General features: G+C 31.8%; 2 protein-coding genes across 3 annotated transcripts in view; both read right to left on the bottom strand.

Moving 5' to 3' along the window:
• Positions 1–2453: 2453 nt before the first annotated feature.
• LOC148627153 (plexin-B2-like) lies at positions 2454–9774 on the bottom strand. Its single transcript, XM_088564814.1, has 8 exons — positions 9735–9774; positions 9354–9454; positions 8818–8898; positions 6089–6243; positions 4791–4938; positions 4048–4179; positions 3185–3268; positions 2454–2543 (listed from the first exon to the last, which is right to left on the bottom strand). Exons 1-8 carry the CDS (start codon positions 9772–9774, stop codon positions 2454–2456), a joined length of 831 nt encoding a protein of 276 aa, XP_088420940.1.
• The window catches only part of LOC148627154 (plexin A3-like), a 44671-nt gene continuing 32308 nt past the window's right edge, over positions 9770–22132 (bottom strand). Inside the window, exons 9-25 of one of the 2 annotated variants that reach the window (XM_088568623.1) lie at positions 21563–21635; positions 20618–20728; positions 19322–19455; positions 17885–17993; positions 17400–17548; positions 16913–17101; positions 16440–16509; positions 16032–16247; positions 15050–15220; positions 14418–14643; positions 13719–13864; positions 13163–13293; positions 12822–12881; positions 11512–11583; positions 10870–10936; positions 10454–10602; positions 9770–9896 (exon numbers count right to left, since the gene is read on the bottom strand). In XM_088568623.1, the coding sequence (XP_088424749.1) occupies positions 10480–10602; positions 10870–10936; positions 11512–11583; positions 12822–12881; positions 13163–13293; positions 13719–13864; positions 14418–14643; positions 15050–15220; positions 16032–16247; positions 16440–16509; positions 16913–17101; positions 17400–17548; positions 17885–17993; positions 19322–19455; positions 20618–20728; positions 21563–21635 (2047 nt within the window). In that variant the 3' untranslated portion in view covers positions 9770–9896; positions 10454–10479. Of the gene's footprint in view, positions 9897–10143; positions 10282–10453; positions 10603–10869; positions 10937–11511; positions 11584–12821; positions 12882–13162; positions 13294–13718; positions 13865–14417; positions 14644–15049; positions 15221–16031; positions 16248–16439; positions 16510–16912; positions 17102–17399; positions 17549–17884; positions 17994–19321; positions 19456–20617; positions 20729–21562; positions 21636–22132 lie in introns of those variants that run through there. The other variant, XM_088568612.1, reaches the window with a different exon arrangement.

Genomic DNA, 22132 nt, shown 5'->3' on the forward strand with positions numbered 1-22132 from the left:
TATAAAACATCAACAATGTAGCTTGTGCAACTATCTTTTCCATATCAGGGAGTGTATATAAATATTTACTTGTTTACATGTGATGAGTACATAAGACAGCCCTGAAATGTCCAATATTTACAGAGATACTTATGATTATGGCAGTTAGATAGATATTATTATATACCTTACATCACAGTCAAATTCCAAAATCATAGATTTAGCCTTAATATAACCTGTAATTAAGAAGTCCTATTGCAGTGTCACATAACTATGAGGCAATTTCATATAATCACTAAAATGTAATTAAAACATAAAATATTGATATCCAGCCCAATTCTTACCAAGTCATTTGTCATAAAAAATACAACTTGTTCTTGTCTGTGGAGATTTTAAAAATGGTGAAAAATATTACATACTTTCCAAAGAATAAAAGATGAGATCAGAATTTAAATAACAATATGGTGAAAATTGTTGTTCATCATCGATCCATTTCTGAAACGTCTATTGGTATCATTTAACCTATGTATGTATACTGGTTCCTATATTTTGCACTCTCTGTAAATACGGAGTTTGTGATCATTATCCATTTAACAAAGACAGTTTTTCAATCTATTCTCCTTTATTTTTACCCAATACCAAAAATCTGTGCTTCAGAAATACATTCGTTTTATCCCAATATAATATGTCTTACGTCTTAATCGGTTCAGATTTTTTAAAAAAGCAAACGTGTGTCAATGGGCATACACGTAAACCATATGCTGTTGAAAAAAAACAGGTTAAACTTAAAGAATGCGACTATGTCAGTTAAGCAGTAAAAGTAATTGTTGCGGAATAGTGTTGTGTTCCATTGTAACAATGTCATCCGGATCGATCGGTCGTTTAAATGTAATAAGCCCAACGTATAAAACAAATAAGTTTATTCGGCTTCATCCACACATCATCATCATCATCATCATCATCGCATACAAGTTCGGTCACGGATGCACAGGTAGTTTGAAAACAAATCATCGAAAAACATCACAGACAAAACACGTCCACATCATACACAAGTCGTTTACATCCTCTCGACAACGTGAACTTAACAAACATACAACGTCACTAGCAAAATACGGCAAATGAAATATATATAATACGTAAAACAGGCAAAAATACAAATTCACAACAGTAATGTTTGCAACACATGCACAATTTGATTAGCTCATTTGTTACGTATATTTAGAGTACTTCCTGCTGAATCCGGTATTATTTTACACAAATATACTAAGTAGTTAGTTTGCCTGAATTTGATTTTTATTCCCTTTTAAATAATTATTTCTTTGGGCGCTTTTTACAGATGATGGTCTACAGTGAAAAACAATCATGATTGTCATTTTATATCGTATGGCTACATCCTTCAATCTCAGTTTCCGCTACATAGATGACGTATTATCTTTAAACAATCCTAATTTCGGGGATTTGATACATCGCATCTACCCAAAAGAAATTGAGATCAAGGATACTACACTGTGAAGCCTCATATCTTGACCTACACTTAGAAATCGATGGTAAAGGAAAACTATTGACCAAACTTTACGACAAACGTGGTGACTTTTCATTCAGAATTGTCAACTTTCCTTTCATCTGTGGCAACATCCCTTTTCGCACCTGCGTATGGAGTGTTCATATCACAACTCATACGTTATGTCAGAGCTTGCCGAAACTACGCAGACTTTTTGTACCGCACTAGAACTCTAACAAATAGGCTTCTGGAACAGGGTTATATTGCTACAAGATTGAAGTCATCACTACAGAAGTTTTATGGTCGTCAGCATGAACTCGTGGATCGTTATGGTGTATCTGTCTGCACCATGAAAACTGATTTATTCCACGGGTCATAGTTTTCCTTTCCTCTTTTGTCTACCCAGGACTTGACTTTTTTGAGCAACTCGGCGGGTGTTTCTATAAAAGCACAGGACGCTTACCCTACCAGTGCACCTGGTCCATGCTCCCAGTGTTTAGTGGAGTCCGAGTTGCTCATTAGCTTTTGTTACTTTGTACGTATGATTTTAGTTACTTTATGTTCTTTGTTGTGTTTGTCTGTTTTCCATGTCTGGCCTCTGTCCCTGGATTACATTCTTTTGATTACCACTATAACCTTGGTTCCCTTGATTACTCTTATACACTACTTAATAAAATTTAAACCCTATTCAATATTTTCAAATGTTTACAAATAAGCAATGGAGACATCTTGTTGCTGCTGACATACAATAAACAACTGAAATTAAAAAAAAGAATGTCGTTACAATAATTCAGTGATGCAATTTCGTAGATAGTTTAATCTTATTTAAGTAAATGAAAAGTTTAATTTAACAAAGTAATATTTATCTATCTATAAAACGGCGATTCTTGCAACCGATTGTTATAACAATTGACTAATTTTTGAAGAGAAGCTGTTCTCATAATCTTACCAAATTTAAAAAATTGCAAAAAAATTATTCTTCCATAAGTTCGAATATTTCCTCTAGTATTTGTCTCAGTTGAAGTTCACTGCTTTCTTCCATATCTTCGAAATCATTTATGATCTAAAATTATTATTGGTATATGTATTTAAACAAGTTCATAAAAATGTGCATTATGTATAGTTTTCATTTGTCTTAAGCCAAAGACTGCACACTATTAAAAATAGTATAAATAGAACACATTTTTTACTTCAAGATGTACATATGTGAATCTTGACAGAAGGTACTTTATCGTTAGATCCTTGTTCGTTTGAAAGATCTGAGTCATTATTTAAACGCAATTAGTACTGTATGATTCGAATAATATCAGAGCTTGCTTAAAGGTGTGTGTATACTTGTTGAAGACCTTGGATAATCTCTGCAAGAATTTACTATTTTTTATAAGGTTATGCGATGGTGCATTTGTTGCGTTTCATCATACCTGTTCCTTTTACTAAAGTGATAACACCAGTTTTGTACATATTTACTGACAATTTAACAACTAATTCTCAGGCTATACACTTTTTTTCAACAATCAAGTGCAAGGTAGATACTTCCTAATTGGCTAATTGTAATGATAATGAAAATTTTTCATTTTATATTGCACCATCAATATCATTTTGATACCAATCTCCAAGTTGTGCAAAATATGACCCAACAATTTTAACATTTTGTATCTAATGAATACTGACTGTAAATGTTTGAAATATATTTTATCGACTTACCTTGTCTCTATATTTGACAATGAACAACTTATAAATCTGATGCATCGTGGACTGTCGACTGATTTTCACGTCTTCTTTTTGTATCTGACAAAGACAATATGATGTTAGATAGATTTTACAGTTCTTGTTGTTTATATTTTTTTTTGCAAACCATCATAACTGATTTTATTTGTAGACCGGAAATATAAATAAAACAAATTAAGAAAGCAGTAACGGCCTACTTTGATGTGTCCAGCTGGTAATTGTCAAAGCTGTCATATGGAGTTATTGGGGTCATTCTTGTTAATTTGTGATGTTTTAACTTTATCTTCAGGTGTCTGCTCATAATCAGATGTATCAAATAATATCACATTATTCATGATAATTAGTCGGAATCTGATAAAGGATAACGTTCAATTTTCACTTATGACCAGACTATGGCTCCTTTGATTGGTCATCAAACTGGATATGCAAGAAATATTTCACTTGTAAATTATCATGTCATATTGTGGGATCACTCGTTAGCACCAGCTTTGATAGACATCTTGGTAAGAATACATATGTGAATTATGGTTCGGAATTTGGTTACCCACCCATATACCCTTACTTATTTTAATTTTATTTCATATTTGGATTTTGCTTATTCGGCAGAATCTTTCTCCCCGCCTTTGCTAATCTGTCATTTATTCATTTGATACGTTTTAATTTTGATGTAATTTGATATTGCTTAATTGATCGAATCCATATGAATTAATGATAGTAATTTAATCAAGGGACGATACCGACGTGAACTATTATATTCGCTAAAAAAGAACACCACGTACAAAATGAACAGATTTCAAAATTCACTTTGAATAGTTTAACATTACAAATGATTAGCATACGTCAGATAACTGATCAAGTGTCCTCCAGAAGTCATGGTCAGCCACTGGTTCCATCTGACTATAAAATGAACCAATAGATTTTCTGTATCGTTCAATGTCTTTGTGGAATAAAAGTCTTTGAATAGGAGATTCCTGTAAAGAAATAAAAAATGTCAGATAACGAGTTAATTCAAGAATACTGACATAGCTTATTGAATTAAGTAACTCAACCATTAGCATTAACAATAACTAAAATAAAGTATAAGAATAAAAAAAATCAAGTGAACAAATAAGGAAAAATGTAAATTAAAATGAGGTAGCTTAAAAGAAACAAAAATGCATCGTTGGCGTGTAGCGCAGCTTAGCATGCCCGTTGAGGTCACATCCTGAACATATGTGACTAATATGGACACAAAATTTAAGGTTTTACACAGCTACAAATTTCGTTTGGGATTTGATATTTGACGCACAATACATGAAGCAAAGAAAAGGTTTCATTAATTATAACAACTAAGTGGTTGTCAATATAACAATATCAAAGTTTTTCAAAGTTAAGTGAAATTTAAAAAAAAAACTATATACTCCGTGAAAATTTCATCAAATTCATTTCAGTGGTGTAAGAGGAGTAACGGATAAAAGTATACCAGTTTGCTTAACGGAAGTATGAACAGAAGGACGGACAATCCTATATTCCCATTTTTCAAGCAAGGGGTATAATAAATCTGGTTAAAAGCATGGTCAAAGCTTCTGTAGTATGTGTTTACCTTGTTGACCCTGGATGAAGTTTGTGTAAAACATTCTACAAACACCTGGCTCAATATGTCCATAACAGGTTCGATGTATTCTGGAACACTGATGTCAAAGGCTGTCTGAGGCTTACTAATCAATGGAGCCCAAAGTCGCGTAGCATAACTATAATAAATAGTATAATAGTGTATTAATGATATAGACCATTTGCTTACTTGAACTCTATATGTGCATCCCGGATCTATTGATTTCACGAGAGTGACAATGTGGGTATGTGGACCATACAATATATATCCATTATATTTATATCCAGAAATAAACAGAAACTAATATCATTATTGAGATTTATAAATTCTTAGATTTGTCAAAACCATTAAATAGCAATTAAAAAGTAATATGTTTATACATCATCGTTGTGTCATGCCAACATCTAAACCAGAAAAAAATTTGGTTGTTTTTTCAATATCAACTCTTCGGACATGTACGTAGTTATATTATTACATCTCCGTCAACTTGATAACAATAGTTTGGATTAGCATTACAAAAACCTTATTATATAATATCACTACTATGCGTTTAGACTAAATGTTGAAGAGTCATCACCAAATACATTCGTTTACATCAATAGACGCAGTAAAGAAAAAAATCTCCGATTCAGTGATCAAAAATGCATATGACTAGACTAACATTAGTTGGTTATTAATTTCTGCAAGTGTTTCAAAGTTTTCTGCAGACATAAGACTTCAATATATCGAGAATAGGTATGGTGTATATGTCAAAGAGACGACAACCACACCGGGATAAAAATGTCAACCCACTGCCATCCAATGGTCTTCAATGAATTACCAAGAAACCATCATACCACAGTTCAATGTTCATCAGGGATTATTTTTTTAAAGCATGTACAGCTGTTATACCAAGCTGAAGGTCTTTGTTATAGTAAGTTCTTGACATGGCTGATTATCTTCCTTGAGATATTTCTAGGATTAAAACTATTTCGAAATAGAACCCTTAAAATTAGGTATATTGTAGCCTTTTATTTTCAACAAAATATATCTTTGCATGGCTATAGTGCGTTTTCATAAACATACCGATACAACCATTTAGTAGTCAACATATATTCTACATGTACAGTTGTGACAAAGCATACGTGTATAGCATAAAATATTTCAATTTTCTTCACAGAGGTTTCTTCTGCCATTACAACTATGATTAATAGAAGAAATCAGATCTCTAACCATACCAAGCTTATATAATATCTATAGTCAATATATGGAGTGTAACATTATAACATGTTAAGAAAATATGTGCATACCTCTCATTCTTCCAAATTTGTATAACTTCTAGGTCAACTGAATGTGTCTTTCCCATATTTTCTAGAGTTTGAATGAAGTAGGCGATCGGCAATGATACACACTCAGGATTCAACAGTACCTCGAACGTTGAGTCGATGTATTTTGAGAGGAGCAACTGAAATAATATGTATTGATTTCGATTTAGGCCATGAAAAACTGCTTCCATTTTTTGTTTTAGGGAGCCACTATTTGGATTTTTATTGGAGAATTTGGACTGAATTAAACTGGGAATAAAATGCCAAATGATCAAATATGATCTTATTACAAAACGATTATAAGAAATGGAATAAATTTGAAGATAGACGCATTATTCACCGTCTATCAAATCACAACATAACTGAAAATTGAATCACAAAAAGCTGACATAGCATGACATCTTTTCAACAAAGATCTTATCAGGTATGAAGTGAAAATCGTTCGTTTACCGGAGACAAGAGATGGTTATTTACTAACATTTTATTTTGTAAACAATAGCTTACACGTGTGTAATCTCTTCATTTTAAGTTATTTTTTATTGAATGGTATGATGTGTCGCTGATGGCGCAGGGCCTGCCTACCGGAATTTCCCCGTTTTTTTTTTTTTTTTTTTTTTGTCTTTTTTTTTGGGGGGGGGAAGTTGCACGCGCTCAGATTTTTATGTGTTTCTTCCTTATTTCGAGTTTTTATATGTCTTTATTCTATTTGATTCATTATGTATGTGAATTGTTACCATTAGGCCATGCTCTTGTAGTTTGCACAGAAAAAGAAATATATAAATATTTAGCAAAAAAGTGAGGAATTTCCCTCTCATTATATTAGACAACGTCACGATGTGCACAAAAATCGTTCATCGTTCTTCATCGAAAGTACCAAACCATTTAAATGAATAAATTTTGAAAACTTCGCAAAACAACTAAAATGTGTAAATATTTTAAGGCATTTAAATCAAGAATTCTGGTCTTAGTATAGAGAGATCATGGGACGGATTTCAAGCTAAATCACACCAAAGACTTTAAAATTTGTAGTCACTTGTTTCTGTGTTCCAAAAAAACTGCTGTCTGACCCCGTTGTTTAGTAACAGCATCCATATTTTTTTCTTGGATCAAAAATCCACAAATGTATTTTATGCAGGATACTCAGACAAAATATTTATACCAACTTTCATTTAATTTCATTTTAAAGATTTTTTTTTAATGTAATAATAAAAACAAGAAGTCCTCGAAAAGTCTGAATCGTTCACCTGGCAAACCATGCCCTATGAAAAATTTTAAACAATCAGTTTGTACAGGATACCCTTACACAATTATGCCAAAGTTCATTAAAATTTTGTCGCAAAGTTTTAGAAAAGATTTTCAAAGTTGTACACGTGAAAAACGACAAAAATGTTTTAAGGGTTATAAATCCTACATCGGACTATTGTTTAAACATATTTAAACATCATTTAAACAATTTCGGCTCAATATTACCCTCTATCATAATTTTGCTAAATTCAACGATTTTTGTGTTATTTGCAAAAAACACTGTATTTTGACCCTAATGTTCTATTTTTAGTAACACCGGCCATGTTTTCAACGACTCAAACAATCAAACGATCAATTTATGCAAAATATCCTAAAGAATAACCTTACCAAGTTTCATTTTATTCTATATAGTAGTTTCAGAGAAGAAGATTTTTGAAATGATAACATCAAAAATAGCCAAAAACTTCAAAAAATGACAGTAACTCAAACATCAATTGACAGCTTTCACGAAAATTGGCACACATGTAGATCTCATCATGCTTAACACTTTTCTTTTCTCCTTTTATCAGAATTTGGCTTTGAAGATGTATGCGAAAAAATGCTGTCTGATCCCTATGTTCTACTTCTAGTAACGATAGCTATATTTTTAGTCGAATAAAAAAACGAAGAATCAACTTTGTGCAGTGGTGCTGAGGAACAATCATATAAGTTTCAGCAAAGTCCATGGAGATGTTTGAAAAAATGTTAACGACTACGGCGAAGGACGCAATGTAAAATAAAATGAGTCAGTAAAATTTGCAAACCTCGAGAAATTACTTTGACTTAGGGGACAGATAAATCAATATTTAACTGTTTCCTATATTAAAGGTTTTTTTAAAATTATTTTTTTATTCCTATACTGCATCACTGGATTGGTGCTGGAATTGTTTACCAAAAACAAATATAACGAGAATAGGTGAATATCTCAAAGAGACAACAACCTCACCTGGATAAAAATGTCAGGATTAATCAGAGTACAACCAGAGTACCCTCCATGTGTTCCTTTCTATATTTTATTGTATTTTTAAATGCACTGCATTATATGTCTCTGTACCTCTTTTTTGGTTTTAGGAGAATAAAGATATATAAATACATAACAAATGCTTCTTCAACAGGCAGAATTTTTGCTACAATATAAAGGGCAAGTATCCGTTTAATATATACAACAAGCACACGCTCCTTTTCCATTTCCCTTATCATGCTGGTTAGTTTAGTAGCAGAAAAGACTATCGTTACGTAAAAATACAGCATATGTAGACCTAAAAGAATCATTTGTGCGGTGGATTTTTTCCCCACGAACCACCTTTACCATTTGCAATGTCTGAATTTTATTTGGATTCGTGCTAATAAAGGTGCAAATATGAAAGTTATTTTACCGTATTATTGCATTTTGTATTTCAGGATATTACCTTTGTATTTCAGGATATTACCTTTGTACAAAACAATCTGTTCAAGTAGATGTCACCTATATCACATTCAGAATTTAATTCCTCTTCACCGTGATATTGGAGCTACAAAAAAAAAATAACATCACAACAGCTAGGAATATACATAGCTAATCTACGATTTTTTTTATCTGGCATTGTCAATTTCATGAAAGTATGGGAGTTTAACTATTCATCTGGTTATAGATATTTCACGAAATCATAAAACGGGTTTATGCCATCTTTTAGGGAAACCTAATTCAACTAAGATCCGCCATCTGACAAATGTTGTCTCCCGCTTTCACATGAAAAAATATTTTCAGGACACCTGATTTTATCCCTCATCAGTTTTTGTAAATAAGTGTTCTGGTTTTCTGTGTTTTCATTTTAAATCTTGATATTTGTCTGTTGATTTCTTTATGTTTTCAGCTAACTGGTTCTATTACAAATTTATTCCTTCCTGTTCGAACGTTGGGATTTCTATTTCTTCGTGAGAGTCACAAGCTTGCTTCTAGTATATGATTTCAAAATATAACACCTACCAAATGCCACTTCTTTAGATTGTCGTTTTTTCCGTCGCTATCAGGTATTAACAAGTTTACATTTTCTAATGACACATTATGGCTTTGCCCAACAGGATTTACTAGAATACATATAACAAACATTTTTTTTTATTCATACAATCTTCACAACAAAGTTCTCATATAAGAGGATTGTATTCAAATTCCTAGAATGAAGCTCAAACGGTGATATCTTTAATTGTATGTACGTTTCTCAAAACAGTACTCTTTATAGATACGTTTGTAGGGTTTAACATCAATATAGTTAAATATAATATTTAAATTTTATTTTCAAATGATGACTTATTCACAGAAAGAATCAAAAAGTATAATGCTAATGCATTTTTCTTACTTTATTCTTACCGATTATGTTATCCTTCTGAATAGAATATACCAATGCCATTTTGCAGCCGGTTCCAACATTATAGTGTGTTAAAGTATTTAAACGCACATTACCGTCAGTTTGTTCACTGGTTTTGTCAATATCTCGAAGCAAACGTCTTGCAGCATGCCCTTCTTTCAATTCTAAAAAGGCACACACTTTGTTTCAATAAGGCAAGTTTGCTTTGTTTATTTTAATGAACCCTGCAAGTATATATCCTTATCTTACTTTAGTAACCGAATCGAAAAGGTATATTGTCATAATTTGTTTTAAAATGTAGAGTAAAACGCATTAAAACATGTATGCTATTTACATGTTCAAAACATTACTTATTTGTCAAGCTACCGAAAGTAGTTAAAGTCTATGTTTACCTAGGTCTAACTCTTCTGATAGAGGAATTTCAGACGTCGGATTGTTTTTATAGATTTGTACACAGCACTTCTTCTTCACCTGTGAGATCGTATCACATTCCAATACCTTGACTTGATAACAGTGTTCACTGTCCCCGTTCAGGTCTATATTTATTGTCTGCAAACGTATGTTTTACAAGTGAATACAAGATAAATGTTTTTAAATTTTGAAAAAAATAATAAAATGATGAAACCAAATATGTATACAACTTTATAATCCTGTAGAAAGTTTGACTAATATATCACAAGGAGGCGCATATACACATAGAGTAGCGATTAGAACTGCTTACAATTTGTTCAGAGTTTACTCTTAACTTCAGAAGCTTTTCTTCACAGAGTGTGTTTTTTTACAGTGACCCGTCACAGCATCTATCGGCCCTCTTTCAATAACTGTCTGGACAGCTTTCAATAACATAAACAACTGTATCCCATATTGACCCTTAAATTACAAGATATTTCATAATAAAAATCGTTTACACAAACACGTATCTCTGAAAAGAAAATAGTTAAATATGGCATATAACATGCTAACCAAATCTTGTTTTTACAATGCTGACAATAACTCCGTCCTACAAGTATTATTTATATCATAGTTTTGTTATTATATTTCTATGCTGGAACCAAAAGAAAATACATGTAGTTGAATTTTTAATTGAATAAATGACAGAACAGACACAATCAAAACGAGTTTATTTTCTCTACAAACCTGTAACTGTTGGTAGTGCACAATCAGCAACCAGTTTGTCATCATCCTACTAGTTAGAGAGTCAAGGCTGAAACAGAATATTAGTTAAAAATATTTAAAATCTTTATGAAGCTCGAAGAGCATCTTAACAGACGATGAAATTAATTAATCGGAGCATTACTTATTTACTTACATTATTGACAGGCATTAATTGTCTAACCCATCATTTTTGTCTCACACGGAAGATTGTGTGTATCGTTTTTTTATTTTTTATTTCACTTAATGTTTAAAACTAATAAAAATATTTTTAAGATGTGTTTTATAATTTATTAAAACCCAACCTTCTTAGTTCACCGAAAACAAAAGACAAACAGAGAAATGTCCAATCTTAAAACGGAAGGAAAGTCTGACACAATGCATGATGGAAGACATCATAGAGACAACACACAACAGTTACATACCGCACATACCAGAACGCTCTCATGTTCCTTAAAATCAAAGAAACATTCAACGCACTAAGATAAAAGTCACACAAATAAAGTACAAGCAATCAAACTGAATCAAAATTGAAATATTTAATTTTACGTCTGTTTCAAAATTAAGCTGAAGGTTAAATTTGCACTGACAAACGTAATTGAAAATGTCCGCAACTTGATTTCTTACCGTCTAAACAATACTCTTTGATGTCTCCTCGTCACAGACCGTATCATGTCATCCAAAAGACAATGAACCAAACTAAAACGACATTAAACATACACAAGAACAAACACCGTCGGCTATTTGTACTTATTGACATGAATATTATGCTTGCTCTTAACTTTGTACAAATTTTGACTTTCTCGCATTTCAAAAAACTATTGACCAAACTTTACGACAAACGCGATGACTTTTAATTCAGAATTGTCAACTTTCCTTTCATCTGTGGCAATATCACTTCAGCACCTGCGTATGTAGTGTTCATGTCACAACTCATACGTTATGCCAGAGCTTGCCGAAACTACGCAGACTTTTTTGTATCGCACTAGAACTCTAACAAATAGGCTTCTGGAACAGGGTTATGTTGCTACAAGATTGAAGTCATCACTACAGAAGTTTTATGGTCGTCATCATGAACTCGTGGATCGTTATGGTATATCTATCTGCACCATGAAAACTGATTTATTCAACGGTTCATAGTTTTCCTTTCCTCTTTTGTCTACCCAGGACTTGACTTTTTATGAGCAACTCGGCGGATAAGCAGAGGACGCTTACCCTACCGGTGCACCTGGTCCTTGCTCCCAGTTTTTAGTGGAGTCCGAGTTGCTCATTTACTTTTGTTACTTTGTATGTTTGATTTCAGTTACTTTATGTTCTTTGTTGTGTATGTCTGTTTTCCATGTCTGGTCTTTGTCCCTGGATTGCATTCTTTTCATTACCGCTATAACCTTGGTTCCGTTGATTATTTTTTCAATAAGTTGGAGAACAGTTTTGACAATCTTGGTCAGTAGGTTTTAGTTTTCGTTCAAATTACTTATAGAATACATGATTGACCGGAATATTGAAAATCGTTCAAACCCCAAGGCTATGACATCCATCTTTATCCATAGCATTGATTGAATCAATGAATATAAATTTCGATAGGCTTTCAGTTGTACAGAAACAGTTCGATAATTATTACATTGCTTACAGATCCAACAAACGTACTCCTCTACAACTTGGTCCAATAAAAATACCTTAATGTAATATCATAGCTGTGATAGAATTTTATTTTATTGCGGTCTCCTTTTGCCAAACATTGTACTCATGCATTTGTATGATTTAATATTAGTTGTATTATTTTTAAATATAGTGTGCGTATTAAATTAACAAACAGACGATAAAAAAATAATGCAATGATGTTTCAAGGGCACAAAGAATATTATGGTAAGACATAGTAGAATATGTTGTAATAAATTGCATAATATTGAAAGTTAAAAGGTTTTTATTGTACTTACTTAAAAAACAATCTCATATTTCCCAATAATGAAAGTGACAAAAGTGCAGCAAACTGTGCCCTGAAAAACTGATATTTTTAACAACTGCAAATACATATAATTGTCTTTTATTAAAATGCCTATTCCATTATCAAGAATCAGGTGTATGTAGACACTATTGGAACATTACATGTTGGTACAGTGATGGTAAGTTAAAATAATTTCTTGTCTTGACTTTAATTTTTTTTATGCAAAATCAATGATCATCATTAAGTTACATTGTTTTTTTCGATTTTTGTTATCAGTGATGTTTTAACTAGAATATTTAAGTAATAAATACAACATAAAGCCCATCAACATACTTCTCTTGAACTATAAGAGTGGTTGGTCTATCTAAAGTGTGAACAAGTGATTTCAGAAACAGCTTATTCTGTAGAAGCAACTCAAGTTTCTCAATGGCATCTTGATATTTTCGGTCATTTTTGCGGGCTGCCTGATTTAATATTTAATTATAAAAATTGTTATAAGTGTAATGATGAATTTATACATTTAAACGATAATACATGTTTTTTTAATAATTTTCAATTCTTTTGTAGTTGCATTTACGACATTGTTCTTCTACGATTTTCATGGGTAACGTCTATAACAATCAAAGGCCACTTTTTTCCACTAAAGAGCGCTTAAGAATGTTATTGAATTAACTTTGGTTCATACATATTAGAAAAATAACTTGCATCGAGGTTTTATTGTATGCAGCATTTACTTATGTTCAATGAGTGAGTATTCAGGGGAACCAATATTCTAGCGGAAATCAAAAGAACGCTAACCAGGGACAACGACCAGACATATACAATGCCAAAACATCACGCATATGAAGCAAGTATTATAAATAGCAGAAATTTAATGGGTTATAGAGACCTGTGTATACAAGAGAGCGTTGGTGTTTGGACCCTGATTAGGGAACAGCTGTAGAAGTATATAGGTCTGATAATCCCGGTATGGCACATTAGATGTAACGAGATCTGACTGAATATCACCAATAGCTGTCTGTGTTTCTGCAAATTCTGGAATAAAGATATATCACTGTACTTATGAATAAGTTATGAGCACAGTGAACTGAATTTATTTTTATTATATGCTTTATATCAAATATGTTTATGTGTCTTTGTTATGTTTATTCCATTGTTCAAAATCATGAAATCCGTCACCTTTTTAAGAATAAAGTTCCGTTAGTCGAAAACGAAAAATTCTATTTTTTTAGTAGTGGATGTACACTTTCCCAAGGTGTCAATATAATTGGTGAAATTGTTTATGAGTTTTACACGAAAACTGGAAAACACCACCCTTTTCTATGAATAAATGTCAATAACTCAAAAACGGAAAATTTGAATTTAAAAAAAATAAAGGGAGATTTCCACTATAGATATATACACTTTCTCAAAGTTCAAATTTAATTTGTTCAAACTTTTTGAAGTTATCGTGCTAAATCGTGCGGGACGAACGGGTGGATAGACGGGCGAACGGACGAAAGGACGGACGAGGGTAAAACAAAATGCCTGTAACTTTTAGATTCGGAGGCATAAACATAGAAATCAAGTATGGAAAACCTTCATTTACCTTCTCGGCTATTTGTGCGAACTCTCTCTTCGACTGTTTGTAATTCAAGAATAAATCTCTTTTTAGCTTTCTTCTGCTTTTTTCTAATCGAAAGAGCTGCCCCGAACACAGATCCAGTGGTAATTACAAGTGCTACAGCCAGGACGCTGATAACTTTTTCTAAATCGTTCGTTTCCTCAATATACTTCAGTAATCCTATATGCACCTGAAGCCTACCTATTTTAATCTAAAATAAATAGGTCAATAGAAAGGTTTGATCGTAATACAAACAACATAAAAATCGTTTTGAAACAATGTAGTCATAAGTCTCTTATCCTGTTTTGAAGCGAATCGTTTACATGACCGTCTGTATTCACTTTTTCTGCAAAAATATAATTATTAAGTTCAAAAATAAACTTGAAGGAGGAGGATGTTTATATTTATCCTGGAAGTTAAGTGTAGAAATTAAACGTCTGAAATTATTTGCCTGTTGGATAATTTCAACAAAGATGTGATCATATTTCATAAACCATCAACATGAACTTCAATACATGAATTATCTATAATTCTAAAGTATAAACACATTGTATCTCTCAGAGAAATGATTGTTATTTTACTTTTGAGATTTTACAAATAATACTGAAAAAACTTACATGGATATCAACCAGATTTTTATCAGTGTAGTTGGTCAATGGAACATGTTGTGGAGGCCAACATTTTATCTTTGAATCAGTAACATAATCTTTCTCTGTGTAACACAGTCCAGTTCTGCCAATGTATATTGTGTAAACATCCCATTGTGCCCCGGTAAGAATATTTCGCCCCTAAAGTGTAAAATAAAGTGTAAAAAAAAAAAAAAAAAAAAAAAAAAAAAAATTTTACGAATTTTACAGTTTCCTGTCAGATGAAACATAAAATTTTCATTTATTTTTCATTATCCAAAGGGCTGAGTTCGTCTGGCTACAGTTCTAAATATTTTGATTAAGCTTTTGATAATTATTGCAAGTCATATGAACACTCAGGTACAGCTCTTCCATTGAGTGCATTTTTCACTATCCTCACCTCATTTGCAATATCGCCAAATACGTAAAAAATATTATGCATGGTACAACTTACTTCACTATTATTCTAACTACAGTAACATTGTGTTAATTACCAATATGAACCAAATACTCCATTAAAAGGCAAGTCTGCCCCATTTAGGTACTGTATCATGCAATTAATAATTTAATACGTCCTAGTGCAATTATTTGAAGAAAACCTTAAGGTGTTTTTTCTTTTATTAGGTACACCTCTTGCCAATACAAAATATAAAAACGAATAGTGTTAAGATTTTTTCTATCGAAATCAATTTTATTTGTTTACATCATTTATGATTTAGAAAGTGTTTTAATGCACTGCAAAATAGGTACTTACATTTGAATAAATTAGAAGTATATTAGATTTGATGTACAGACATTAACTACATTTCACAAGTTATTTCAAGGAAAAATAATGTCATTGTTGTCTGCTCCGTTAACTTTTTTTATCTTTTGATGTGTTTTTATAGATTTGCAGAACAATGATATTTTATAAACCCTCTTTCCTGTCAACTGAACAAAAGTTCTTTATTTTACTTGAAACAGAAGTATATACCTTAATTTCAATAGATGCTCCTTTTTCGTATTCTACCACATCTTTGAACTGTTCAAACGAAGGATCGCATACATAGTCAATAGTGACGGGAACTGCCAGGTCATCAAAATAAACATTTACTGTCTCACTGACTTTTTTCGTTAAAGACCTATTACCTTGATATTCTGGTGTCTCACATTCCACCAAGATGTCAGATGCGATGTCACATGGCTTTTTCTACAAATTAAAAAGTCAATTATATACGATAATATGATAGTATTGCAATACTTGACCGATTATTGATATGGTGTGTGTAGGACCAAATTGGAAGTTTTTTTCTTTGCCTTGTTTTGAGTACGTTTTTATAGCAATTTTGTTAACTTTCATTCTTTATCCATATTATATCTTTAATATTAAGATTTAGCTTACCACTCTTTCGATAGTAACTTTTCCAACTTTACTAAAACCATTGCCATTTATTTCTATTTTGGCTCCTCCACTGTAAAAGAAATCTGACACTGGATGAATTGTACGAAAGACCGTGATACCATGTCTTCTTTAACAAATCGCGATTGATGCCAGACATTTTCACTTCCAACTTGACAGTTCTGACTACCAAGTCATTGCTCGCTTGTAAGTTGACATTTCCAAGTTCCAACTTGACATTTCTCACTTGGCACCGCGTAATATTAATGTTGGAACTGAAAAATGTCTGGCACCAATTAGGACGTAGGAAATTAGGAATTAGGGAATGTCAAAGATGTCATGGCACTTCCGGTCTTTGTAGAATTGGGATATTGAATCTTTGTTTTTATGTATTAAGTAAAGTTAGTTATGAAATCTAATGTATTGTGTGAAAACTTAATTTCTTGATATTTGATATCTAACTCTTCAATGGCTACCTTTGCAGCACCGAAGCTGTTTCATTCGACAATGCGAAACCATCAGGATCTGTAACAAAAGTGAATGTCTCATTGAGGTTTAATGTTGTATTTCTGTCAATGATCACTTCCAGTCTACTTAGTACCATGGGTGTTGATACATTTCCAGTGAGGCAGCTCACAGCGGAGTCATTTATGTAATCAAAATATCTAAAAACAAATTATTAACAAAAACAAAACAACCACCAAAACACACATACTGTATAATAACAAAACGACACAGAAACAAAAATCAGAAAAGGCAGAATTTACATTATTAGCTTAAACTATAATATAACAAAAAAACATCTATATCAACGTTGTCACCACAGTCACAGTACTTTGGATGAAAGTAACCCATAGTTACATTTTGATTCAATTAGTCATAAATTAAAAAAAACTAACTTTAATTATAACTAACCATTTTTTTTAAGTGTGTGTATAACTTAGAATTACTGAACGTAAATACCTGCATTCTACACATGGCTTTGTATGATTACAAAACTGTATCTGGTAACGACTTCGTCCATGAAAGCCAATGTTGGATCCAATAATGGTGATTTTTCGCCCACCAGATTTTATAGAATGTTTTGGGTAATACACGGTGAGCTCAGGTTCCTGTAGACAAAGTTGAGTTTTATTGATTTCCTTTACATTATAAATAATAATTCTGAGTGAGGTTTAATGATGCTGGAAGTCTGATTGAGAAAAAAAACAAACACAAACTGGATTTCTGTGTTTTACCTTTGCTATAACCCTGTAATATCTATCGTCTGAATATAGCTGAAATATTGCTGCTTGGACGTTAAACCCCAACAATCAATCATGTAATATTTAACGTTTAATATTATTTACAATTCAAAAATATCGTTTTTTATGAATTTTACATTTGGTTCTTCATTAGTGACATATGTAATATCATGTTAAAAGTCTTAATTGTAGTTAAGTTATTACCGTAAATTCAAACCAACTATTGTTCAAATCATATTTTGTTTCGCGAACAGTTATGGACATATTTGTAATGTTGATTGGTGTTGATACGTCCAATGTTGTACATTCTAATCTATTAAAAGAACATAATCAATTGTATTTACATCTCCATGACAATGAATATATAATAAAATGAATTCTATAAACTATTCATCTTAAAGAACCAAAGCTTTATAAGGTTCAAACTACTCTTACAATAATAAAAAAAATATTTCAACTTAAATATTTAAATTATTAAATAATCAAATAATCTAAATCAATTTGGTCCTCAAGGGTTATTCTTTGTGTCACACAATTTAATATGCAATGACAAGTAATTTAGAGTTATACTTCTTCTTCGTGAATGCCTTGTGATATGGGATGCTATCTTAGTATAAATATTTTGTGAAGCCTTTCCAACTGTATGCACCACACATCACACCAACCCACATCAAGTGCAGATTTTTTAACATCGTCAATATGCAAAAAACGAAGATCCACGTGTACAGCAAAGAGGGTAAGGACAAAAGTGGAGGGGTGGGCCAGAGTCGATCAAACAGAACAGAAAAAAACAGAGTTACGAAGAGCTGACGAGACGAGGGAGTGAACAGACATCATCGGAGTAACATCCAGACAGTGAATTGGAATTAGAAATCTTTGGGCATCTCTTTATCTCGTCGAATTCCCCAATTTCCAGGTTGGGTTGGTGAAATTGTCCCGCACAAAATTAAACAAAATATTTGGGCAAGTAAATTTACTGATTTGTCCGTTCTTCTTAAGCCAGGAAGAGCGGCCCAAAATAATTTAGAATCGGATATCAAAAATTAAAAAAATCCAAACTCTTCTACTGCCAAATTATGTACATGAATTGTATTTCTACGAAAGTTTGTAAATAAATGTTATTTGCACTAGTCGTTTTTATCAACAGTTGTTTTAAAGGGACAATTCATGTATAAGAATCATCAGCCGCCACAGATGAACTACGATAACAACCCACAATCATGTAGTCCTTGTAATTCCGTTAAACGTTCCTAAAGTAACAATGATACATTCTAGAATTTCCGGTAAAACAAGAACAATCTTTATTATCTTTGTATTGTATCAAGTTAACTTGTCTGTTTGTCCAAGTGTAATCCAGTTTGAGCATACTATGATTTTACTGTGCTGATTCTTTTGTTTGCACCTTCAATTTCGCTTAACATTTAAGCAATGAATGTAGTAATGTAGTCGGATGATTCATAATGCAATGTACTTTTTTGATTAAATTGTTTATGCTGGCATTATAGAACAGCATAACTATTATAAAGTGGTCCTGAAAGTTCCTGATTTTTAGTAACTAAAGGAAAATATATCAAACATTATTACAAAGAGCAAAATTAAAGAATATTTTTTGCAACATTTAATTTATAATTTTATACTTACTGGTTTATGCTCACGTCTACATTTGTTATACAACATTTTGCAGAGCCAAACTGCAGAGACATCGATTTAATGAAATTCTGGCCTTGCAAAATGACTTGAGTTCCTCCATTTATGGGACCTCTTCTTGGTGCTATCTGGAGATACAATTAAAAAAATCATTCTATATAATGTATGTTTTAACTTAACTTTGCAAGCACGATAACAACTCTTTTCGAAATTGTTATTATGTTCTCCCAACGAAGGTTTGGAACATATAGATTTTCTTCTTTCGTCTACATTCCGTCTGGTTGACAGCCTATGACACGGCTGAGTGGATTTAATCTTAACACAACTTAAAACTTAGCACAAACATAGACCACCATATGTATATATGCACGAACAATTTGAAATTTCAAAAATGGCTACCGCTAACAGCGTTTAAAAAGAATTGTAAAAAAAAACAAGAAAATGAGTTAGATTTATCGTAGCCCAGTTAATCGTAGTGTTAATCTTTGTTGAAGCGACTTGTCAGTTATTTTACACAGAAGGTTTGGGATCTAAATAATATAAATCCAAAAACATATTAATATAAAAAAAAAATAAGAACATAATTCACATAAATTAAGCAATCTATGCCAGTGTATATCTCAAAATGTTGTTTTTCATTAAAAATATATCAACTCACTCTTCCGTTTAGTTTTACGTTTAATGCAAAATATTTCTTAATTAACTTAGTTTTGATAAGGTAAACAGTAAATATAGATTTCAATAATTACAACAAGCTTAAGAAAACAAAACATATTCTTAAAGTTATCAAAATGCTAGAAAATAAAACAAATAAATATATAAAACAGATCATAAATGAAAAAGATGAAATAATTTTAAAAGAAAAAAAAAGGAAGCCTAAAGTAACGAATCGCTACTCAACATTTCAGTCTTCGTTGTTTTATTTTTATACGGATTTTAACCTAATGATATAAAACAAAGCGTCATCATATAGTTATTTACAAATTAAATGCTCATGAGTACTTGAACAGGATGCAAGCTCGGTCTTTGTAAATAATTGGTTATCAGAGTGGTTGTATAAATCAGCTTACCGTTACATGTCCTGGCCATATAAGGCTCACTTCAATGGTGTATAAATCAGCTTACCAATACATGTCCTGGCCATATAAGGCTAACTTCAATGGTGTATAAATCAGCTTACCATTACATGTCCTGGCCATATAAGGCTAACTTCAATGGTGTATAAATCAGCTTACCATTACATGTCCTGGCCATATAAGGCTAACTTCAATGGTGTATAAATCAGCTTACCATTACATGTCCTGGCCATATAAGGCTAACTTCAATGGTTTGGTTCTTGTAGTACATCTGTTTTATTCCATTACTACTGTCCATTGATGGACAATATGTCAGGTTCTTAAACTGGAAAAATTAGAATAAGTTCTTCGACTTAATAGTTTCTAATACCGACAAAAAATACCAAAGCTTCAGCTTCGACAATTCAAATACATCAAATATCCAAGTACATGGTTAGAAAATAAAAAAGGAAGCAGAAAAAATGAAAAAAGGTTACATGTGAAAATAGATATAAGCAAAACAAGATGAATCATTAGAAAAGCTAAAAAAAAAACACTATCAATATGAATTCTCACAAAAACCGGGAGCGACACTAGAAGCCCTGGAAGGGTAAACATGTCCTGTTCCGACAAAAGTACCCACCACATTACAAATGAAAATAATTTAGCAACAATAATGCAACTCACTGACACATGTGTGAGCCAATTTCACTTTAATAAGCACATTATCATGATGTAAATATAAAAATAGATGCGAAATTTTTTGGAATAGACAAATCAGATTAAGATAATCAAATATCACCATATACAATGGAACAATACAAACTACACTAGTACTTTGATCTTGAACTTGATATAACATAACAATAATCATACGATAGTCGTACGATTAAAACTGTTATTCACACACTGTATCACTTTCATATATTCACAATGGCAGGACAAATAGTGCAATTTTTAGGAACAAATTAACCTAAGAGTGTAGATAACTAACTTTAAAAAAAATGCTGTCATATTAAAATATAATAACTGTATTTCAGGATATATGTATTGTGGTTTGAAGTTTACAGTAAATTGAATAATCCTCAGACATATATAAAGAAGATATTACACAATGCAAAATACGAAATCTGTATTAACCGTTCACGTTTAATCTGCAAAACAGCAAACGTTAAATTACCTTTATATCAAAATCTTGACAAGAATATTCGGTAAGATTCCAGCCACAATTGTAATTAAAACACTCTTCACAACTGTTGGTAAAATTAAAAACACAAATAAAACTATGCTGATTTTTGCAAACATTAAATCAGAACAATTTACATATCATACATAGTCCTTGGAATATAGTTTAAAAGCAGAGCATCTGGTTTTCTTTCTTCACATAATGACAGGTCTAGTAAAGTACTAGTATATGATAATTAATACACATATTTCATATGTTTTATCATTTGTTTTAAATCATTTACCAGATAACCCTACATGCATGGTTCTTTTCAAACATGATAATTTTTACTTCATAGTTTCCCAAGTTTATTATTTTCTAATTCTCTCTTCCTTATAAGGTCTGATTAGTAGTTTGTCTCATTCAAGTGACGAAACAGTTTAGAAGGTAAAAAGGATAATCGAAAGCGAAACACGTACTTTAACATTGTAATGGTTGTAAATCTTACTCTAACTTTTATTATCGACACTCATTACGTATTTATCTGCATCATAGAACCAATCTGTACATTGTGCCACAGGTTTT

The sequence above is a fragment of the Perna viridis genome, chromosome 1 (assembly GCF_037379345.1).
Source record: "Perna viridis isolate PV_CMFRI_1.1 ecotype Kerala chromosome 1, ASM3737934v1, whole genome shotgun sequence".
In the NCBI taxonomy this organism is placed as follows: Eukaryota; Metazoa; Mollusca; class Bivalvia; order Mytilida; family Mytilidae; genus Perna; species Perna viridis.

Bases quoted from the DNA above. Each gene is read 5' to 3' on its own strand.
- LOC148627153 (XM_088564814.1), bottom strand. From the start codon at position 9,774: ATGGCATTGGTATATTCTATTCAGAAGGATAACATAATCG. The intron at 8,899-9,353 runs GTAGGTGTTATA...TTTTTTTTGTAG, and splicing joins ATCTAAAGAAGTGGCATTTG to CTCCAATATCACGGTGAAGA. The intron at 4,180-4,790 runs GTAAACACATAC...ATTTCTTTACAG, and splicing joins CTTCATCCAGGGTCAACAAG to GAATCTCCTATTCAAAGACT.